Source organism: Heterodontus francisci, chromosome 13 (assembly GCF_036365525.1).
Source record: "Heterodontus francisci isolate sHetFra1 chromosome 13, sHetFra1.hap1, whole genome shotgun sequence".
NCBI lineage: Eukaryota > Metazoa > Chordata > Chondrichthyes > Heterodontiformes > Heterodontidae > Heterodontus > Heterodontus francisci.
Window position 1 is genome coordinate 46,430,967 of NC_090383.1, and position 22,597 is coordinate 46,453,563.

The following is a 22,597-nucleotide window of genomic DNA, read 5'->3' on the forward strand; positions in this document are numbered from 1 at the left end:
ACCTGCTTTGACCTTGCTGCTGCCTCTATATTGTGTGATTGCTGGTCTGAGATCCAGTCTTGGCTAAGCCCTAGTTTCCTCCAACTGAACTTTGGAAAGATGAAACCATTGTCTTTTGCCTCTGCCACAAACACTTGCTACAGATTCCATCTCCTTCCTCATCACAATCTCAGACTATTGAAACCTGAGCTGAGTTTTCAATCCTATAATCCACTAATCAAGAAGACTACCTACTTCAGCCTTGTAACATTACCTACCTCTTACCTTCCCTTAGCTCAGTAGTTGCTGAAACTTTCAGCCATGTCTTTGTCACATCTAGAGTCAACTATTCAATGCTCTCCTGGCTGGCCTCCCATGCTTCATCCTCTCTAAGATTCAGGCAACCCAAAACTCTTCTGCCTGTATTCTATCCCTCACCAAGTCCTGCTCACCCATTACTCCTATCCTCGCTGACCTACATTGACCTGTGGGCCCCCAAAAGCACACATTTAAAATCTCATCTTGTGTTGAAATCCATTCATAGCCTCACCCCTCCCTTTCTCTGTGACCTCCTCCAGCCCTACAACCTTCCCGGAAATTTGTCTTCCTTACCCTAGTCTTTTGTGCATCTCCCCCGCATCCTATCGGCTATCTAGACCCTTTCCCTGTGGAATTCCTTCACTGAACACCTCTGGTTCTTCAGCTCCCTCTCCTCCTTTAGCAGCCTTCCTTAAAAGAACAAAGAACAATACAGCACAGGAACAAGCCATTTGGCCCTCCAAGCCTGCGCCGAGCATGATGCCTGTCTAAACTAAAACCTTCTGCACTTCTGGGGTCCATATCCCTCTATTCCCATCCCATTCATGTATTTGTCAAGATGCCTCTTAAACGTCGCTATCTTACCTGCTTCCACCACCTCCCCCAGTAACAAGTTCCAGGCACTCACCACCCTCTGTGTAAAAAAACTTGCCTCGCACATCCCCTCTAAACTTTGCCCCTCGCACCTTAAACCTATGTCACCTAGTAACTGACTCTTCCACCCTGGGAAAAAGCTTCTGACTATCCACTCTTTCCCTGTCACTCATAACTTTGTAAACCTCTATCATGTCGCTCCTCCACCTCCGTCGTTCCAGTGAAAACAATCCGAGTTTATCCAACCTCTCCTCATAGCTAATACCCTCCAGACCAGGCAACATTCTGGTAAACCTCTTCTGTACCCTCTCCAAAGCCTCCACATCCTTCTGGTAGTGTGGCGACCAGAATTGTATGCGATATTCCAAGTGTGGCCTAACTAAGGTTCTGTACAGCTGCAGCATGACTTGCCAATTTTTATACTCAATGCCCCGACCAATGAAGGCAAGCATGTCGTATGCCTTCTTGACTACCTTATCCACCTGCGTTGCCACTTTCAGTGATCTGTGGACCTGATCTCTCTGCCTGTCAATACTCCTAAGGGTTCTGCCATTTACTGTATACTTCCCACCTGTATTAGACCTTCCAAAATGCATTCCCTCACATTTGTCCGAATTAAACCCCATCTGCCATTTCTCTGCCCAAGTCTCCAACCGATCTATACCTGCTGTATCCTCTGACAATCCTCATCACTATCTGCAACTCCACTAACCTTTGTGTCGTCCGCATACTTACCAATCAGACCAGCGACATTTTCTCCAAATTATTTATATAAACTACAAACAGCAAAAGTCCCAGCACTGATCCCTGCGGAACACCACTAGTCACAGCCCTCCATTCAGAAAAGCACCCTTCCACTGCTACCCTCTGTCTTCTATGACCGAACCAGTTCTGTATCCATCTTGCCAGCTCACCTCTGATCCCATGTGACTTCACCTTTTGCACCAGTCTGCCATGAGGGACCTTGTCAAAGGCTTTACTGAAGTCCATGTAGACAACATCCACTGCTCTTCCTTCATCAATCATCTTCGTCACTTCCTCAAAAAAACTCAATCGAGTTAGTGAGACACGACCTCCCCTTCACAAAACAATGCTGCCTCTCGCTAATAAGTCCATTGGTTTCCAAATATGAGTAAATCCTGACCCAAAGAATCCTCTCCAATAATTTCGCTACCACTGACGTAAGGCTCACCAGCCTGTAATTTTCTGGATTATCCTTGCTACCCTTCTTAAACAAAGGAACAACATTGGCTATTCTCCAGTCCTCTGGGACCTCACCTTTAGCCAATGAGGATACTGTCAAGGCCCCAGTAATTTCCTCCCTTGCCTCCCTCAGTATTCTGGGGTAGATCCCATCAGGCCCTGGGGACTTATCTACCTTAATGTTTTTCAAGACGCCCAACAACTCCTCATTTTTGATATCGACATGACCCAGGCTATCTACACATCCTTCCCTAGACTCATCATCCACCAAGTCCTTCCCTTTGGTGAATACTGATGCAAAGTACTCATTTAGTACCTCACCCATTTCCTCTGGCTGCACGCATAGATTCCCTCCTCTGTCCTTGAGTGGGCCAACCCATCTCTTTCTTAATATCTCCTTCCTTATTTGGCTCAGCATCCTTTTCCTTTTTCTTTTGTCTTTGTGAAGCACGATAGGACTTTTTTCTGATGTTAAATGTGCTATATAAATCCAAGTTGTTAAATAGGAACAACTAATACTTATTAGAAGGCAATTAACTTGAGGAATGCCTTTTTTTTAGGGAGGAGAATATCAAAGGAACCTCATCATCTGCGAATCAGACCTTCAGACGATAAGGTTTCACTTCGATTGCGATCACCTCGTACCTCACAAGCTAGAAGCTACCTGCTTGGTCGTGGGGCTAATGGCAGGAGAATGAAGTATGCACCACGTCCAAAAGAACAAAGGAGACATGAAGTGCAAAGACTTGGTGGGTCATCTACCTATTGAACTAACACATGCAATGTAGAAACTGCTTTGTGGATTTTACAGAATTTCTTCAATTGCTGAGGCAATTTAATTTTACATTTTGGAGCAGAAATTCAACCGTAGGCTTATAAAATTATTAAAGTATGTGCATGCAGTGATAAAAGACGGTTTTGAAAATTATTTCTCAGTATTGCAGTGTGAACCTGTCATACATAACAAGACATGAAAGAGTGATTTTTTTTCTTATACTTTTTGTGCTTGTCTTTCGACAGTTCCTAAATCAATGTATGGGATATCTCTGCAGGCAAGGAATACCCTAGGGCAGAGGGAACCTGTTTACAGAGCAGCCCCAACAAAACACAAAGTTCCAGGTAGGTTTGGCTGGCATTATAACTGGAAAAAACATTGGCTCTGTGCATAAAGTAGTAGCAGAACATGCACACTTCTCCACAGGGGTTGCACATAAAGACATGAAAATACATAGCTCTAATTGTGATATTCTTATTCACAAAAGTGATGATAATTGTAATGCTAACAAGTAAATAATTGTGCATTTTTTGACAACTGTTGAGGCTTTTAATTAGAGGCAGATTTCTAATTAAGAATGCCGGGAAGAGCCTGGAATTTTCTTCTTTGTGAAATAGTTGCCATTTGAATTTGTAGCAAAATGCTCTGCACAGTGGTAATACAGATTAACAGTGGACAGGACAGGTTAATGGAGGCAGGACAACAGATCTTCAGAGAAACAGAGGTAATGTTTCAGGCCAGTGACCTATGAACATGGAAGAAGTTAGCAATTTTACACTTTCTAAGCTAATACTGAGCCAGAGTAAAGGATGGGGGTGGTGGCAGGTTGGGTGGGGAGAAAAGAACAAAAGGGAAGGTCTGCAATTACAGATGGATGATAGTGCAAGGCAAAAGTAGGGCAGTAATAGGATGATAAACAGAAGATAGGTTTGGAGGAGATGTAAGTGGCAACAGCAGAACCATTATCAGCACCTACTGTCTGAAAAAATGGAAGCGGTGCTTATGATCTGAAGGCTGGCAAGTTGTAAAGTACCTAATCAAAAGATGAGGCACGGTTCCTTGAACTTCCTTCCTTCATTGGAAAATAGATAATTCACACTGCACCCGATTTTCCAGCCATTACCTTTAACAACTGGAAAATCCAGAGTACTGTTACACTTGTGCATTGCCTTCCATGCCAGGAGGCTCCATAAGTATTCCCTACTTATTTGTGATAATGGAATTTCTCAGGACTTTAATACCTATTCTCCTTTTCACATATGCTGATTTTGCATTTCTGACTCCACCCTCACAATTGCTTTTTGATACAACAGTGATTATTTTTGGATGATCACCTCTGTTATTGTTTTAGAGAATAATGAGTTGTACGAGCCCAGAGACATAACAGTTCGAGTTATGAGCCCACAGTCTGTGCTTGTTAGTTGGGTCGATCCTGCACTTCAAAAGGAAAAGAATCGTGGTGTTGGCTCAGACAGGTATGCACTTGGACAACAAACTGTAATGTCTATGGTGATTGGTTAAATATGTGTTTCCTGTTTGGCTGCCTTTCCTGAGCTATGTGCACAAAATCAGCTTCTGGTAATGAACTGTATGTAACACACTCATAGCTGTTTATGAAAAGTCTTATTAGAACAACAGTCCAGTTAACATTTTTCCAAGTATTGTGTGTGTATTTTTGGTGCCAATCAAGGTGATTCAAAAATAGGTCTTAAACCCAAACTCCAGAAGATCCACAATCAGGTTGCTCGCAACCTTGGCATTCTACTCAACTCTGAGCTGAGCTTCTGACTTCATATGCCATGCTCACACCTCCTTAACATCACCCCCTTCTGCTACTGCCTGAGCCCATTTGTTGCTGGCACTCTCATCTGTGCTTTTGTCACCTCCAGACTTTATTTGACTGCTATTGTACCCATTGTTCTTTCATTCTTGAGATGTGGAGATAGGGTGCCTCTTTTTACCAGTTTGATACAGCTAGGTTTGCTAGGCAACTTCAGAAGGCAGCTAAGAATCAACCATGTTGTTGTGGGACTGGAACAGACTGAAAAACAATAGTAGATTTCCTTCCCTAAAGGGCATTTGTGAACCTGTTGGGTTTTTACAACCATCTTTATGGTCACTTTTACTCATACCAGTTTTGTGTATATTTGCATCTTCCATTGAAAAGACACTTACAGTTTCTATTATAGACTGAGGTTGGGTGAAGCTTGTGAATGTTTTTCAATGAGGCATGTATATATTCTGATCCTGGTCCATTACTACTGTGCAGTGAAGAAGCAGCAGCAGAAAGTGCAGCACTATAGAGTCAGGTAATTTCTTATCCTTTGCAAAAGAAATAGGAAGAACTATTTAATGCCTTAGAGAGATAAAGGGAAGTGCATTAAATCTTTAGAATTAAAAATTACATGAGCCAACAGAAATGGATGCACTCCCACATATGCTAGGAATTTCAGCTGCACTATTATCTTTGGTAATCAAAGTTGCCAGAATTGTCTGAATATTTACAGAAATTCCTGATGACATAGAAACTTTAAAGCCTCAGACTCACTGCAGACTATTCCTATTGATACCAGCCCTCTGTAAAAAAAAAAAAAAAAATTCCTATCACATTAGGTTTTTCGGATAACCATTAAACCAGAGTCAGATGATGATTATTATGGGCCTGGAAATGCCTTCCTATCATGCACACAAGTTTTAACACTCTTTTAGTTTTAGACTGGTGCAACAAAATGCTTTTTAAATTGTGTTTTATTCATTCCTTGTTGGCAAGGCCAGCATATATTGTCCATCACTAATTGCCCTTGAGTCCGGTGGTGAGCCACCTTTGTGAACCGCTGCAGTCTGTGTGATGAAGGTACACCCACAGTGCTGTTGGAGAGGGAGCTCCAGGATTTTGATCCAGCAATGATTATGGAACAACTATATATCTTCAGGTCAGGATGGTGTGTGACTTGGAGGGGAATGTGGAAATAGTGGTTTCCCCATGTGCCTGCTGCCCTTGTCCTTCTAGGTGGTAGAGATCATGGGTTTGTGAAGTCCTGTCGAAGAAGCCTCAACAAGTTGCTGCAGTGGATAGGACACTACAGCCACTGTGCATTGGTGGTGGAGGGAGTGAATGTTTAAGGTGGTGGATGGGGTGCCGATCAAGTGGGCTTCTTTGTCCTGGATAATTTCAAGCTTCTTGAGTGTTGTTGGAGCTGTGCTCATCCAGACAAGTGGTGAGTATTCCATCACACTCCTGACTTGCGTCTTGCAGGGTGGGGGAAAGTCAGGAGGTGAGTCACTCACTGCAGAATACTCAACCGCTAACCTGTTCTTATAGTCACCGTATTAATGTGGCTGGTCTAGTTGGGTTTCTAGTCAATGGCCACCCGAGGATGTTGATGGTGAAAGATGGGGTTCAACACTGGTAGTTCTGTTGAATATCAAGGGACGGCAATTAGTCTTTGAGTGGAGATGGTCATTGCCTTGCACTGTATGGAACAAATGTTACTTGCCACTTATCAGCCCAAGCCTGAATGTTATCCGGGCCTTACTGCATGTGGGCACAGACTGTTGCATTATCTGAGGAGTTGCGAATGGAGCCAAACATTGTGCAATCATTCGTGAACATTCCCACTCTGACCTTATGATGAAAGGAAGATAATTGATGAAGCAGGTGCAAAATAATTGCGCCTGAGGCACTGCTCTGGGAATTCCTGCACTGATGTCCTGGGGCTGAAATTGGTCTCTAACCACCACAACCATCTTCCTTTGTGCTATGTATGACTTCAGCCAGATTTCTCTCTGATCCCCATAGCTTCAGTTTTACTAGGGCTCCTTGGTGCCACACTCGGTCAAATGCTGCCTTAATGTCAAGGACAGTCACTCTCCAATCACCTCTGGAATTCATTTCTTTTGTCCATATTTGGATCAATGCTGTACTGAGGTCTGGAACCAAATGGTCCTGGCAGACTCCAAACAGGGCATCGATTAGCAGGTTATTGCTGAGCAAGTGTTGCTTGATAGCACTGTCGATGACACCTTCCATTAGTTTGTTGATGATTGAGAGTAGGCTGATGGGATGGTAATCAGTATGATTGCATTTGCTATTCTTTTAGTAGATAGGACATAACCTGGACAATTTTCCACTTTATCAAGTAGATACCAGTGTTGGCATCTGTGACAGCTTAGCTAGAGGCGCTTCTAGGTCTGAAACGCAAGTCTTCATTACAGCCGGGGTGTTTGTCAGAGCCAATAGCCTTTGCTGTATTCAGTGCACTCAGTTGTTTCTTGATATTGTGGGGTGAATCGAACTGGCTGAAGTATAGCATCTGTGATGCTGGTGACCTCAGGAGGAAAGCAAGATGGATCATCCGCTAAGTATTTCTGGCTGAAGATAGCAAACACTGGACTCTGCATCATTGAAGATGGGATTTCCTGTTAGCATGGACCTAGTCCTGTGTTGTAGTTTCATCAGGTTGGCAACTCATTTTTAGTTATGCCTGGTGCTGCTCCTGATTTTCTACTTTTTTCATTGAACCAATAGTGGTGATCTAGTTTGTTGGTAATGGTAGAGAGGTATGTGCCGTGCCACGAGATTCCAAATTGTGGTGAAATATTTTTCTGCTCCTTCTAATGGTCCATAGCAGTTCATGGATCCACAGTTTTGAGCTGCTAGATCTGTTCTGAATCGATCATATTTAGCACTGTGGTAGTGCCACACAACATGTTGCGGGGTGTCCTCAATGCGATGGTGGAACTTTGTCTCCACAAGGACTGTGCAGTGTTTACTCTTACTGTGGATAGATGCATCCCCTACTGGTAGATTGATGAGGACCAAGTCAAGTAGGATTTTACTCATTTTGTTTCTATAACTACCTGCTCCAGGCCCAGTCTGGCAGATATGTCCTTCAGGACTCAGCCAGCTCTTTCAATAGTGGTGCGACCGAGCTATTCTTGGTAATGGATATTGAAGTTCCCCACCTAGAGTATACTATGTGCCCTTGCTACCCTCAGTGTTTCTTTCAAGTGGTGATCAACATGGAGTATTGATTCATCAGCTGAGGGATGGAGGGCAGTAGATTCAGCAGGAGGTTTCCTTGCCCATGTTTGACCTGGTGTCATGAAACTACATGGTGTTCGGAGTCAATGTTAACAACTCCCAGAACCACTCCTTCCTGCCTGTATACAACTGTGCCACCACCTCGGTGCGTCTGACCTGCCAGTGGGAGTATGACTGTGTCAGGCTGACTGGTCTGCAGAACACAGAATTGTTACAGCACAGAAGGAGGCCATTTGGCCCATCGTTTCTGTGCTGGCTCTCCGAAGGAGCAATTTACCTAGTGCCACTCCCCCCGCCTTCTCCCCGTAGCCCTGCACATTCTTCCTTTTTAGATAACAATACAATCCCCACTTGACTGCCTTCACCACACACTCAGGCAGTGCAATTCACATCCTAATTCACTGTGTGAATAAGTTTTTCCTCATAACTCTATTGCTTCTTTTGCCAATTACCCTAAATCTGTATCCTCTTGTTCTTGATTCGTCCACTAATAGGAAATGTTTTTCCCTATCTACTTTGATTTTGAATACCTCTATCAAATCTTCTCTCAACCTTCTCTTCAAGGAAAGCAGTTCCAAGTTCTCCAATCTATCTATATAACTGATTTCCTCAAAATATATTTCTGATACTCCAAAATCCATTCAGCCATCATGGGAATTTTCTGTTGCCAAAAATGAAACAAGGTAGTCGTTCTCTGTGGGAGGCTCCAGTGCGAGTTTCAGCAACACCTCATAAATCTAGCTAGCATCTTGTTGGCAAAGAAATGTAACTCATAAACTGTCTCCCCATATCAACTGTACAGATTTTTTATCAGGGCATTACAATGAGTGGATTCTTTTGGTTTATCATTTTGTATGGGATTAACTGGAGCATGAACTGAAGAAACTAGAAATGAGAAAACAGTAGTTAAAGCAGAATGGACTGTGGACCTATTTGACAATGTAAATTATTTAGAGCAACAGCAGGGTAACCAACATTCATATAATGACCCAGAATTTGCAGGGGTTTTGATGGCAACCTGTTAGTATTTGCCATCATCATCCTTCCGAATCTTCAGGATTTAACACAAGCGTGGATTAACATGGGATTCCTGAGTTGCGGTCTGTCATTCGCTGCTCTACCACAGGCTGCGCTATGGACCCCACAACCCCAAACCCCAGAGCCGGCTGCCAGTGAAATCAGTTGATTTGGCAACAACTTCCCCATTTTCGCTCTCATGATGCTGCTAGAAGCCCCATTAAAAAGTTAAGTCTTGCTCAATGAGGTGCAATTGGATTTTTAAGATTGCATCTGAGTAATAATTACTGCTGAACAACTGATCAGACCCTGAAAAAACAATTTTATGTTTTTGGAATGTTGTTAAATAGTAGAATTTTTTTTAAAATTGTTCATAATATTTCAGATTTTACCTTCGTCTCATGCTTATGTCCAAATCTTTACCTCTCGTTTGTAAAATTATTAAAATGTGATTTGATTATTATTGCTTTTCATTTCCTGCTTGGTAGCCTGTGACAATTCGTTAATGTGATTGGCTGCTTGGACAGCTTGATGACCTTCATCAGCTCAATGCTGAGAATCCCCATTAGAGAACGCTACAAAAAATTGCACGTCGCGAGAATTCAAGTTCTTGCCACAGAAGATCGCTAGATCTCTCAGTGCAGCTTTCTTTGAGGTCAGTGGTGAACACCCTTGCTTTACTACTGACTGCAAAATCCAGGCCAATGGATTTCACTGCCCTATAGTAATGGCTGTTGATCAAGGGACTACAGATTGCTCAAAACTTTCAATAAATGCTAATTAAACAGCTAGTGCTAGTCCTACATGGCATCTGTAAGTATAGGCAAGTGTAATGCCCATGAGAGTTTCTCTGGTTAAGGGAATCCAGTAAGGAGTGATTGGGAAAGAGGTAAAGGGAGGAATAAATGGGATAGAAGAGAGAAATAGAAGTGGGGAAAAGAAGGAAGTACAGATATTTAACAGATGAGAAGAAAGCTTGGAACAAGGATAGTTAAGGATAGTATTAGATGAAAAGAAAATATTCCTAATATTGGGAATAACAGTAATAAACCTAAGGATTGGGAGAGTTTTAGAAACCAGCAAAGGGCAAGCAAAAAGTTGATGAGGGAAAAATAGAATATGACAGTAAACTAGCCAGGAATATATAAACGGCTTGTAAGAGCTTTTACTGGTATATAAAAAGGAGGAGAGTAGCTAAAGTAAACATTGGCCCCTTAGAGGCAGAGACAGGAGAAATGATCATGTGGAATGAGGAAGTGGCAGAGGCGTTGAACAAATAAGTTAGAGGAAGTAAGGATTCAATGTCACACTTTGAGATTGAGTTTCCACTGAGTGTTAGAGCCCTGATTTTCATTTTTTTTTCATTTGGAGTCACAGCACTGAAACATACCCTTCAGCCCACCGAGTCTGTGCCGACCATCAACCACCCATTTATACTAATCCTACATTAATCCCATATTCCTTACCACCTCAATTCTCCTACCACCTACCTACACTAGGGGGCAATTTACAATGGCTAATTTACCTATCACCCTGCAGGACTTTGTCTGTGGGAGGAAACCAGAGCACCCGGCGGAAACAGGGCGAACTTACAAACTCCGCACAGGCAGTACCCAGAATTGAACCCGGGTCGCTGGAGCTGTGAGGCTGCAGTGCTAACCACTGTACCACTGATGCATTGAATGAGCTGGATTTATCTATCTGCACTATTGGGATTGCCATCATTTGTTAAGTTGTCATATAGAATGCCCATCATTTTCATCTTGCTTGGATAATAATGGCCTTAGTAATTCTTAGGTTGTCATAAAAAGAATTAATTTAGCCAACGAAGACATTGTACAATTTGCTCTTCCATGTTTATTAAATTTGCTCTCAAGATGTGAGTAATGCTAGCAAGGCAATATTTAATGTCCCAAAAAAGTGTTTGCATTAGCTCAGTGGTAGCATCGTGCCTCTGCGTCAGAAGATCATAGGTTCAAGCCACGTGGACTGGAGCATGTAATCTAGGCTGATGCTTCAGTGTAGTACTGAGGGAATGCTGCATCATCAAGCAACACTTCTGGATGAGACACTAAACTGAGGCCTTATCTGTTCTCAATTGGACATAAAAGATCCCATGGACAAATTGCAAAAGAACAAAGGATTTCTTCCAATGTTCTGGCCAACATTTATCCCTCAACCACTACCACTAAGACAACGGCACAGACTCGGTGGGCCGAAGGGCCTGTTTCAGTGCTGTATCTCTAATCTAATTTTCCTGGCCATTTATCTCATGGCTGTTTTTAGTTCCTTTTAGTGCACAAGTTGGGTTCCACTTTTCCCAGCATTTCAAGAATGATTACAATTCACTATGATGGTCTGAGGATGAGAAAAGTACATATCTTCTTTTCCATACCTAGTTTGCCCAAGGAGTTTAAGAGACAGCCATATTGTGTGGGATTAGAGACAAATATGGATCATAGAGTCATAATTGCACAGAGGTGGCCATTTGTTTTTCAGGAAAAGTGCCCGTTGGGGTTTGTTTTATGAGTTCATTATACAGTTCATAATTTCTTCATGCATGCGCGTGACACGACCCACTTACAATTTACATACCATTCGAAGATTTTTGGGTTTCCTTTTGTTCTATTATTCTTTTATTTTATCTATTGCCATTCTATTCTCATAGTCTCTCTTTGCCAGTCATATTTTCCTCCTCACTTCCCCTCTCAACTTATTGTATTTGGCCTGATTCTCGCTTGAAGAATTCACCTGACATCCATCATACATCATCATCCTTTGTTTCATCATATTTTCCATCTCCGTCATCATCCAAGGAGCCCTGGCTTTGGTTCCTTTACCTTTTGCCCTTGTGGTAATGTACCTAGCCTGTACATGAAACATCTTCTCCTTAAAGATCAACCATTGCTCTGTTACTTTTTTTCCGTCAATCTTTGGTTCCATTTTACCCTGGCTAGATCTTCTCTCATCCCATTGAAGCCCTCTTCCATTTTAGAAATTCTACTTTAGATTGTTGCTTGCTCTTCTCCATTGCTAATCTAAACCTTATGTTACAATGTTCTCCCAAAGACACTTGGTTCACTTGGCCCACCTCATTCCCGAGCACCAGATCCACAAATGCCTTCTTCCTAGTTGGACCGAGAACATACTGGTCAAGGAAGTTCTCCTGAACACATTTCAGAAATTCCTCTCCTCCTTACTCTTTATTCCATCATTATCCCAATCAATATTTGGGTAATTCAAGTCCCCCGATATCACCACTCTATAGTTCTTGCAAATCTCTGTGATTTCCCTGCAGATTTGCTCCTCTCTCTATTTGGGCGCCTATAGAATACCCCTAGTAGCATGATTATACCTTTTTTGCTTCTCAGTTCTAACTTGCCCCCTCAAGGACATCCTCTCTTTCCAACACTACAGTTCCCTAATCAGTACTGCCACCCTTCTCCCTTTAAATTAAGGTGGTAGATTCCTTTCCCTGAAGGACACTAGAGTGGATTTTTACAACAATAAGTCAGCATTCATAACTATTTTTATATAGTGCCAGCCCACAAATTCCAGAATTTATTGATTGATAATCTCCACTGGACTTGATATCCACTCCCTCCACTGCCAATGTATTGTGGCTGCAGTCTGTATGATTCATGGGATGCAACACAGCCAATCATCATGGTTACTCTGACAGCAACTCCGTCTTCTGTGATCTCTATCACCAAGAATTATAGAATGGTTACAGCAGAGAAGGAGGTCATTTGGCCCTTTGTGTCTCTGCCAGCTCTCTGCAAAAGCAACTCCACTAGTTTCACTCCCCTACCTTCCCTCCATGGCCCTGCAAATTTTTTCTCTTCAGGTACTTATCCAATTCCCTTTTAAAAGCTATGATTGAATCTGTCTCTACCACAGTCCTAGGCAGTTCATTCTAGATCCTAAACACTTGCTGCGTTTAAAAAAGTTTTCTTTACAAGAAGTGTCCTGGAGTTCCCACATGGAGCAGCATATGCATTCCATTGGAGTAAAGTGCCTTGCCATCCTTCTATTTATTAGACTACTGAAATCTATCAGAAATAAAACTGAAGCATTTTTAAAAAAACCTTTAAGATTATCTCTTTAAACCTCTCACCTTTTTAAACCCAATTTAAATAATCTAGTTCCTTATCTTAGATCTTGGAACTTTACCTCAGTACTAACCTCGAACATGATGTTCCCTCGGATTCTGCTGCTCTTTTCTTGCTGCACTGATTTTGCCTTCACTCTTGACTTCACTCTTTCAGTTTCTGCCTGTGTTGAGTTGTTCTCGCTCTGGTACTTTCTGGTGAAATCTGCTCTGTCACTGTGCTTTATATCCCACTCCACTCTGGCTTCTCTCCTACTCCTCCTGTTCAAGCCTGCCCTGACGTTGCTTTTGTTCAATTCGTACTCTGGCCTTCCAGACAGCACACCTTCACTCCTCACTGCCACTTTTACCTTATGGTACTGTTTTCTATTGGGCTTGCTCTCCCTCTTGTGGGAATACTATCACCTCCAAGTCACACACCACCCAGACTTGGACCATCATCATTGCTGGTCAGAATCCTGGAATTCTCTACCTAACACAGTTGGGAAGAGGATTGCAGTGGTTCAAAGATACAGCCCACCATCATCATCTCGGGGTAAAGAAGGATAGACCTTGCCAGTGTTTCCCACATCCTGAAACCAAGTAAAAAATAACTTTCAATTCCAAAATGTTCCATGGTGAGATTTGAGGTTATAGCCCTTGAGTTGGTAAATCTATACCATAAACACTAGGCTACTCTTAATTAACTTCAGCCACCCGTTTAGTCTTTTTTTTAAGGAAAAATTGTGCATTGTTTCACAGCCAGAAATCAATCAAGTGAATCTCCAAAATATCCATTTAACCAGAAATCATTCACCATTCATCTGAACCAGTTACTGCTCTTCGAATGGTATTTCCATGGTCCTTATAGTATCTATATTCTTATAATGCTCAATCCTAGTCCTAAAAAATATATTCATTGTCTATCTTTAAAGGTATTAATTTTACCTGAGATTACCTGCGTTTCCATCTTTTCTAAAGTATTTGGTACTTTTAAATTTTAAATTCATCTTTAGCTCTGCCCAAGTCATCTCTCCATCAATCTTCTATAAAAATGATTTATTTCTGTTAAACTCGCTTCATAACTTGGACCCGTAAGCCTCAGAATAATCCTTGCCACTCTTCCCCAAACCCATTACAATGAACCAATGCTTGCTTAAATGTTGGGTTCCCAAAATTTTGCACACTACACTGAAAATGCTTTCCTAACGATCTATACAACGTTAGGATAACTTGTTATGGTGCTAGTAATGTCAAGGAAAACTTTGCCAGCTATTGTGCTTCTTAGGAATTTGACATAGAGATATATATCATTGAATTCCATGTTGAAACCTTTACGATGCTGTGGGCAATGCATTGGCGCGTCAATTTTCTGGTCCAAGCCTAAATTAACGTAACAGTATTATTTTGCCACCCAGAGTAAAATAATGCCTCTTGAAAGTCTAGGCTATAGGGCATAAGGTTGACAGTGATTCCATAAATGTTGGGTTCATGATCTCAGCTATGTGCTTTGGGTAAGCATAGAGCAAACAAATTGCTTTCTTACTGCTGAGCCCTGAATGTACTTTGTATCAGCAGCTGGCTCAAGAGAAGTATTATCAGGTACCTTGGGAGTGGTCACATTCTTGATTGGACATTGTCATGTCGCATTGAAACAATATAAAAATAATTCAAAGGTGGAGGAAGAGAATAATCCAGATGTTTTGCTACGCTGGACTGGTGGATTTTTTATTTTACTTGTCATGCTTTTTTGTGCATTCACCATGGATTACCTGTAGGTGATTAGTCAAAACAATAACATTTTATGCAAGACCAATATTTTGATATATATGCTCTTAACTTTTCAGATATTACACTGTTAAATACAGAGAGAAAGGAGAATCAGCCAAATGGGAATATAAAGTATCCAAGACATACAGGCGCGTTCTGATTGACAAGCTGACATCAGATTCTATATATGAATTCTCTGTTCGCACTTCACAAGGAGACAGAGATGGCAAATGGAGTGTTTCAGTTTTCCAAAGAACACCAGAGTCTGGTATGTTTTTAATGCTCATAACTGAAAGGTCACTCCGAATACGGCAGTACATTCAAACTACAATTATCTTTACAGTCTGCTGCTGATATTTCCAAGTTATTGTTCGTGAAAAAATCAAATTATGCAGTAATTCAAATTAAACAGCTTTGAGTTGTCAGGGAATAGACTGTAGTTCCAATGCGGTAGAAGGATTTAATTCAACAATGTTGCTAGTTTTGAATAAACCTGATCATGTTCTGTTTTAAATAACCTTGCAACAAATACTTGAAAGACTGCGTGCTTAGTTTTTCCTACATTCACTTGGGAGATCTGTCATCAATCTCTGCTCTTAATTATGGTTTTAAATGTCTGGATTATGGAACCCATGAGTGTCAAAGCTCTGTGCATGTTAAGTTGAATAAATATAGCAGTGCTGTTTTATATACTGGGAGTACTGACAAATCTCAGCAAATGTGTGAGACTATAGGTTTTTTCTTGCAATATGTGCTGTGATTAACATTTTAGAATGAATTGTCATTTCTGTGAGACATCAAAGTACTGAGAGCGCCCAGTAAAGAGGCGCCACTGCTACGATACATTGCTAAAATTCTTTGCAGCCGCAGGACTCAGTAATGCCAACCCCACTGTCTCATAAATCAAGAGACAAACTCCTAAAGATCAAGAGATTTGGTATAAAAATTAGGAGTATTTTTTTCCAAACATAAACCCATATCGATTGACAGTTGGTTTATAAACTTCAGTGGCCATTTAACAGGTCAGAGCTGTTTATAGAAACGATATCATTGTGTCTTAAAATGCTTAAGAAAAAGCTTTTTTAAAAAATCTTCCTATTATCCCAGCACATGCTAAAAAAGGATCTGCCCTCCCAGTATAGTAGAATGATACTGCACAGAAGGAGCCTATTCGGCCCATCGTGGCTGTTCCAGCTCTTTGGTAGTGCTATCCAATTAGTCACACTCTCCTATAATAAAAGCAAAATACTGCGGATGCTGGAAATCTGAAATAAAAACAAGAAATGCTGGAACCACTCAGCAGGTCTGGCAGCATCTGTGGAAAGAGAAGCAGAGTTAACGTTTCGGGTCAGTGACCCTTCTTCGGAACTGATAAATATTAAAAATGTCACAGGTTATAAGCAAGTGAGGTGGGGGTGGGGCAAGAGATAACAAAAGAGAAGGTGCAGATTGGACAATCTGTTGGGAGAGGACTGAAGATATAAAAACCGCGTGGCGGTAGCAGAGCCCAGAACATCACGGGAGAGGACTGAAGATATAAAAACAGGGTGCAGCGATAGCAGAGACCAGAGGACCACAGGACTCAAAAGGAGACCATAAATCCAAAACAAAATCGAGAAGTGAGGTCACAGGACAGCAGGTAGGTGGTTGGTTGGTGAGTATTGCAGCTTTATTTTGCTCCTTAAGCTGGGGAGGTGTGTCAAACTCAGAGCTGGGAACCTGCAACCTACTATTTTAATAGATTCATAAATGAGATAAACTTGTTTTTTTTAATATATAAGCCTTAATAAGTCATTAGTGATTTCTGTTGGATTAGTCCAATAAATAAAATAAATTTCAGTCCTGTGGAGTGAACATCCTGTTCCATGTGGGAACTCCAGGTTGCTTCTTGTCTCCTGGACAAGCACATATTCAGGAAGTGTTACCACCTAGAGCAGCTCAAGATCCGGGTTTCAGAGCGCGAGCAGTAATTACTGTCACTGCTGAGCATTCACAAGGCTGAGAATTTCGTGGATCGTACGTTTCTAGAGGTGGTGACCCACAGCTGTAGGGTGTGCAGGTTGAGAGGAAATGGGTGACTGCCAGGCAGTTAAGGAGGACAAGGCAGGTAGTGCAGAAGTCCCCTGCTATTTGGTACTGAATACTGGTGAGAGTGATAGTTCATCTGGGATGGGCAGCCAAAGTGCAGTCCACAGCACCATGAGTGGCTCAGCTTGTACAGTGGGTGGAAGCTTGGGAAAGCAATAGTGATAAGGGATTCTATAGTTGGGACAGACAGACAGACATTTCATGTGCCCGCAGACATAACTCCAGGATGGTATGTTGCCTCCCTGGTGACAGGGTCAAGGATGTCAGTGAATGGCTGCAGAGCAAATTGAGGGGGGAGGGTGAACAGCCAGAGGTCATCATAGAGTCATAAGGTTAAATTTTAATCAGCCCTTGGAGACAGAATGAGGCAGTGTTGGGGGGTGGTTGGTTCAGACAGGAGTTGTCAGACTTCCATACTCTCATCCCCATATTTTTCCATGGCAGCAAACATGGAGGATGGAGAGCTGCCATCGATGCAGCAGGCAGGCATTTAAGGTAGTTAAGAGGCCTATTGACAGAGATTTTGTTCTCAGTTTTCAATCTTACGAACGGCACTTGGGAATCACGGGGCTTCAGAGCCTTGCATGGATGAGGGACGCACATGGAGGTGGGAGCTCATTGTTGTCTGCAAGGGGAGGCCATCGAGAGAGGCAGCATCAATTGCCAGACAGGGTGAAGAAGGGAGGGCAACAGAAATGGACTGAGGAGTTGGGGGCAAAGGTGCCAGCACTGCAGAAATGCCATACTGGGGGCAATGGGCAAGTGCCACCTTGTGAGAGGTGAGAAGTTGGGGAAAGGAGTAGGGGGCTGTTATTGGCAGTGAAGGCCTCGAACCCAGGGAGAGGCCACCTATCATGGGCCTTATTCATCCAGGCTTTGAGGATCCCATTGAAGAAGAGGTGCAGCAGAGGGGGAGGGAGGTTCTGGCACTGGCAGCTGCAGTGACCTGCAAGCCCACAGGAGGGTCAGCATCGGCCTCCAGACAGTGGAGAAGAGCACACAGGGGACAGTCAGCAGGCTCCTCTGCGCAGAAGAAGCTACCCTCCAGAGAGGGTTTACCAGTCAAGGCTTAACTACCTACATGATGTCTGAGACACAGTGCCAATGAAGACTCCGCCTTCCCAGGGAGACTGTCACTGACCTCTGCGCTATGATGTAGGATGAACTGTGCCCCAGGAGGCTTGGTGTAAATCCAATGCCAGTGGCGTGAAGGTCTCCATGGCATTGAATTTCTACACCTCTGGTGGAATCTTACAGTCAGTAGCCCATCAGTGCATCAAGGAGGTCATCAATGCCCTTTTCAGGAGGGCCGGCGAATATGTGCAGTTCTGCACAGATCCCAACAGTCAAGCTGAGAGGTCCATTGCGTTTGGGACCATCGCTGGATTCCCCCAGGTGCAGGGTGTCATCGACAGCACGCAGGTGGGTATCAAGACTCCTGCAGCCCAGCCAGTGGCCCTCATCAACATGAAGGGCTTCCACTCCCTCAATGAACAATTTGTCTGTGACCACTGTAAACAAATCCTGCAGGTCTCTGCATGCTTCCCAGGAAGTTGCCATGATGCCTATATTTTAAGGCATTCCCAGATGCCAGAGCTTTTCTGTCCGCTCGTGCGTCTTCAGGGATGGATTCTTGGAGACGAGGACTTCCCACATCGGACGTGGCTACTGACACCTATGAAGAACCCACACACAGCTGCAGAGGAGAGATACAACACGTGCCACGGGACAACGCAAGTAGGCCATTGGTCTACTCAAGCTGGGATTCAGGGGCCTCGATCAGTCCGATGGAGCCCTTCAGTATGGCTCGGGTGAGGGTTTTGCGTATCGTGGTGGTCTGCTGTGCACTGCACAACCTGGCGCGACAGAGGGGGAGGCGTTGAACAATGAGGAATGCTGGGAGTGTGTTGCCTCCTCAGACAATGAGGATACAAAGGAGGAAGCTGGCCAAGCATCGCCTGATAAAGGACCCCAGGGACAAGGAAAGACGCCATGAGATATGTGCAATGGGAGGCTCGCAATGCGCTTGTATATTTGCGTTTCCTTTGATCCTTAATACCAGTTGTCAGTTGACCAATAAAGCCTTACTTTTATGCAGCCCTGTTATTGCCTTCCTTCCTTTAGCAAGCCAGTGCCCAGTGGCACAGCGCTCAACCAGCAAGGCTCAAGACTTGACCCCTCGCAGCAGGATCCCTCACCTCAAGCCTGTGACAGAGGCTGGGTTAAAATAAAGCCTCTATGGCCATAAATAAGAGGAAGGAGATCTTGTGAGTTGGAGCTTATCTTTACTGTCAGGAATAATATAGCCACACCTCAGGCAGTGTGTTTTTATGTCCTAACCCTTTGCCCATGAGTGAGTGGGCATTCCCTCTCCACCCAATACACCCTCCTGCTCTGACACATGCAAGGCCCGAGAGGTGACAGGTTATGAGGAACTCACTTTCGCAGCCCGGATGAGGTCACTGAGCTGCTTGCAACATTAGATCCAGGTCTTTGGGATAACCCCATGGCTGCTGATGTCCTCCGCTATCTGTAGCCAGGATTGCTTGGTCAGGTGGGCCAGCCTCCTCCTGTCCCTTGGGAAGATGACCCCCTGCCTTTCCTTGGCATCCAGGAAAAGAAAACCTGGAGGGAGGCATCACTAAAGCATTGGGCCACCTCTGTCTTCCTTCTGCCATGGTTGTGTTTATTTATTGAATGCAGGGCTGGCAGCCCTTTAAATACAGTGTCAGCTGATGTCGCCATTGCCACCTCCACACCCGCCACAGTTCACTTCATTGGACGGCCCCCACACCTCATTAACCTTAATTGGCTAGCTGCCGCTTGATTGCATGCAGCCAACTGCTTGTGGCCCGAGCTGAAGCCACAGCCGCTTCCAGTCCCAGTGGTGGGACCCGCAGCTTCTGAAATAAATCCAGCCATAGAGTCATTATGGCACAGAAGGTGGCCATTTGACCCATTAAGTCTATGCTAGCTCTCTGTAGAGCGATCCATTCAGTCCCACTCACCCGCTCTATCCCAGTAACCTTGCAGGTTTATTCCCTCAAACACCCTTCCAATTTCCTCTTGAAATTTTTTTTTTAAATTCATTCATGCGATGTGGGCGACGCTGGCCAGGCCAGCATTTATTGCCCATCCCTAATTGCCCTTGAGAAGGTGGTGGTGGTGAGCTGCCTTCTTGAACCGCTGCAGTCCATTTGGGGTAGGTATACCCACAGTGCTGTTAGGAAGGGAGTTCCAGGATTTTGACCCAGCGACTGTGAAGGAACGGCGATATAGTTCCAAGTGAGGATGATGTGTGACTTGGAGGGGAAATTGCAGGTGGTGGTGTTCCCATGTATTTGCTGCCCTTGTCCTTCTAGTTGGTAGAGCTCGCGGGTTTGGAAGGTGCTGTCTAAGGAGCCTTGGTGCATTTCTTGTAGATGGTACACACTGCTGCCACTGAGCGTTGGTGGTGGAGGGAGTGAATGTTTGTAGATGGGGTGCCAATCAAGCGGGCTACTTTGTCCTGGATAGTGTCAAGCTTCTTGAGTGCTGTTGGAGCTGCACCCATCCAGGCAAGTGGAGAGTATTCCATCACACTCCTGACTTGTGCCTTGTAGATGGTGGACAGGCTTTGGGGAGTCAGGAGGTGAGGTGCTCTCCTCAGGATTCCTAGCCTCTGACCTGCTCTTGTAGCCACGGTATTTATATGGCTACTCCAGTTCAGTTTCTGGTCAATGGTAGCCCCTAGGATGTTGATAGTGGGGGATTCAGCGATGGTAATGCCGTTGAATGTCAAGGGGAGATGGTTAGATTCTCTCTTGTTGGAGATGGTCATTGCCTGGCACTTGTGTGGCGCGAATGTTACTTGCCACTTAACAGCCCAAGCCTGGATATTGTCCAAGTCTTGCTGCATTGCTACATGGACTGCTTCAGTATCTGAGGAGTCACGAATGGTGCTGAACATTGTGCAATCATCAGCGAACATCCCCACTTCTGACCTTATGATCGAAGGAAGCTCATTGATGAAGCAGCTGAAGATGGTTGGGCCTAGGTGAGCTGTAGGTGCAAATAGCCACATGGGAATTGATGTTGTGGTGATAACAGAGACCTGGATTAAAAAGGGGCAGGACTGGATAAAAAATATCTCTGGATGCCAGATGTTTAGCAAAGATAAGGTAGGAAAGAAAGGAGGAGGGATGGCAGTATTGATTAAGGAGAATATTGCAATGCTGGAGAGAGAGGATGTCCTGGAGCAGTAAAGGAGAGAATCTACTTGTTTAGAGTTAAGAAACAATAGGGCTGCTACTGGGTATATTCTATAGGCCACCAACTAGTGGCAAAGATGTAGAGGAGCAAATCTGCTGGAAAATTACAGACAGGTGCAAGAATTATAGAATAGTGATAATGGAGGACTTAAATTATCCTAATATAGACTGGGATAGTCATATTGTAAAGGGCAGAGAGGAAGAAGAATTTCTGAAGCATGTTCAGGAGAATTTTCTAGATCAGTGGGTTTCTGACCCAATGAGGAAGGAGTTATTGCTAGATCTGGTTGTGGAGAATGAGATGGGTCAAGGAAATCAAGTGTCAGTTGAGAAACATTTAGGGAAGAGTCATAGAGTTATACAGCACAGAAACAGGCTCTTCGGTCCATCGTGTCTGTGCTGGCCATCAAGCACCTATCTGTTCTAATCCTATTTTCCAGCACTTGGCCTGTATGCTATAGCGTTTCAAGTGCTCATCTAATACTTCTTAAATGTTGTGAGGACTCCTGCCTCTACCATCCATTCACACAGTGTGTTCCAGATTCCAACCACCCTCTAATTGAAAAAGCTTTTCCTCAAATCCCCTCTAAACCTCCTGCCCCTTATCTTAAATCTATGCCCTCTGGTTATTGACCTCTCCAGGGTCAATAGTATCATAGTATCGCATACTTTAGATTAGCTATGGAAAAAGAAAGGAGCAGTCCACAGTAAAAATACTTAATTAGAGGAAGGTCAATTTCAGTGGGTTGAGAATGGACCTGTCCCAGGTAAATTGGAATGAAAGATTTGCAGGCAAAACTGTCACAGCACAATGGGCTGCTTTTGGTTCCGATATATTCCCACGAGGGGAAAAGGTCGGGCAACCAAAGCCAGAGCTCCCTGAATGATGAAAGAGTTAGAGAGTAAGATGAAGCAGAAAAAGGATGGATGTGACAGATGTCAGGTTGATAATACAAATGAGAACCAGGCTGGATATAGAAGGTTCAGAGGGGCAATGAAAAATGAAATGCAAGAGTATGACAAGAGACTGACAACGGACACAGGGGAAACCAGACATTTTCTATTGGCATATTAAATATTAATGAGTAAACAAGTGGCAGATAGAATTTAATACAGAGAAAAGTCAGGTGATGCATTTTCGCAAATGGATCGGGAGAGGCAATATGGACTAAATAGCATAGTTCTAAAGAGTGCACAGGGACAGTGGGACCTTGGCGTTCATGTGCAAATATCTTTGAAGGTGACAGGACATATTGAGAGAGTAGTTAGCAAAACATATAGGATCTTGGGCTTTATAAATAGAGATATTAAGTAAAAAAGCAAGGAAGTTATCTGAACCTTTATAAAGCTCTGGTTAGGCCACAACTAGAGTATTGCATCCAGTTCTGATCACTACACGTTTGGAAGGATGAGTGCAGAGGAGATTTACCAGAATGGTTCCAGGGATGAGGGATTTTAGCTACAAGGTT

General features: G+C 43.5%; 1 protein-coding gene across 2 annotated transcripts in view; it reads left to right on the top strand.

Annotated features, from left to right (window-relative positions):
* fndc1 (fibronectin type III domain containing 1) overlaps positions 1–22,597 on the top strand; it is a 316,339-nt gene that overhangs the window by 135,445 nt on the left and 158,297 nt on the right. For both annotated transcript variants that reach the window (XM_068044773.1, XM_068044774.1), the window contains 4 exons: positions 2,655–2,843; positions 3,115–3,213; positions 4,221–4,344; positions 14,868–15,058. In XM_068044773.1, the coding sequence (XP_067900874.1) occupies positions 2,655–2,843; positions 3,115–3,213; positions 4,221–4,344; positions 14,868–15,058 (603 nt within the window). The remainder of the gene's footprint in view (positions 1–2,654; positions 2,844–3,114; positions 3,214–4,220; positions 4,345–14,867; positions 15,059–22,597) is intronic.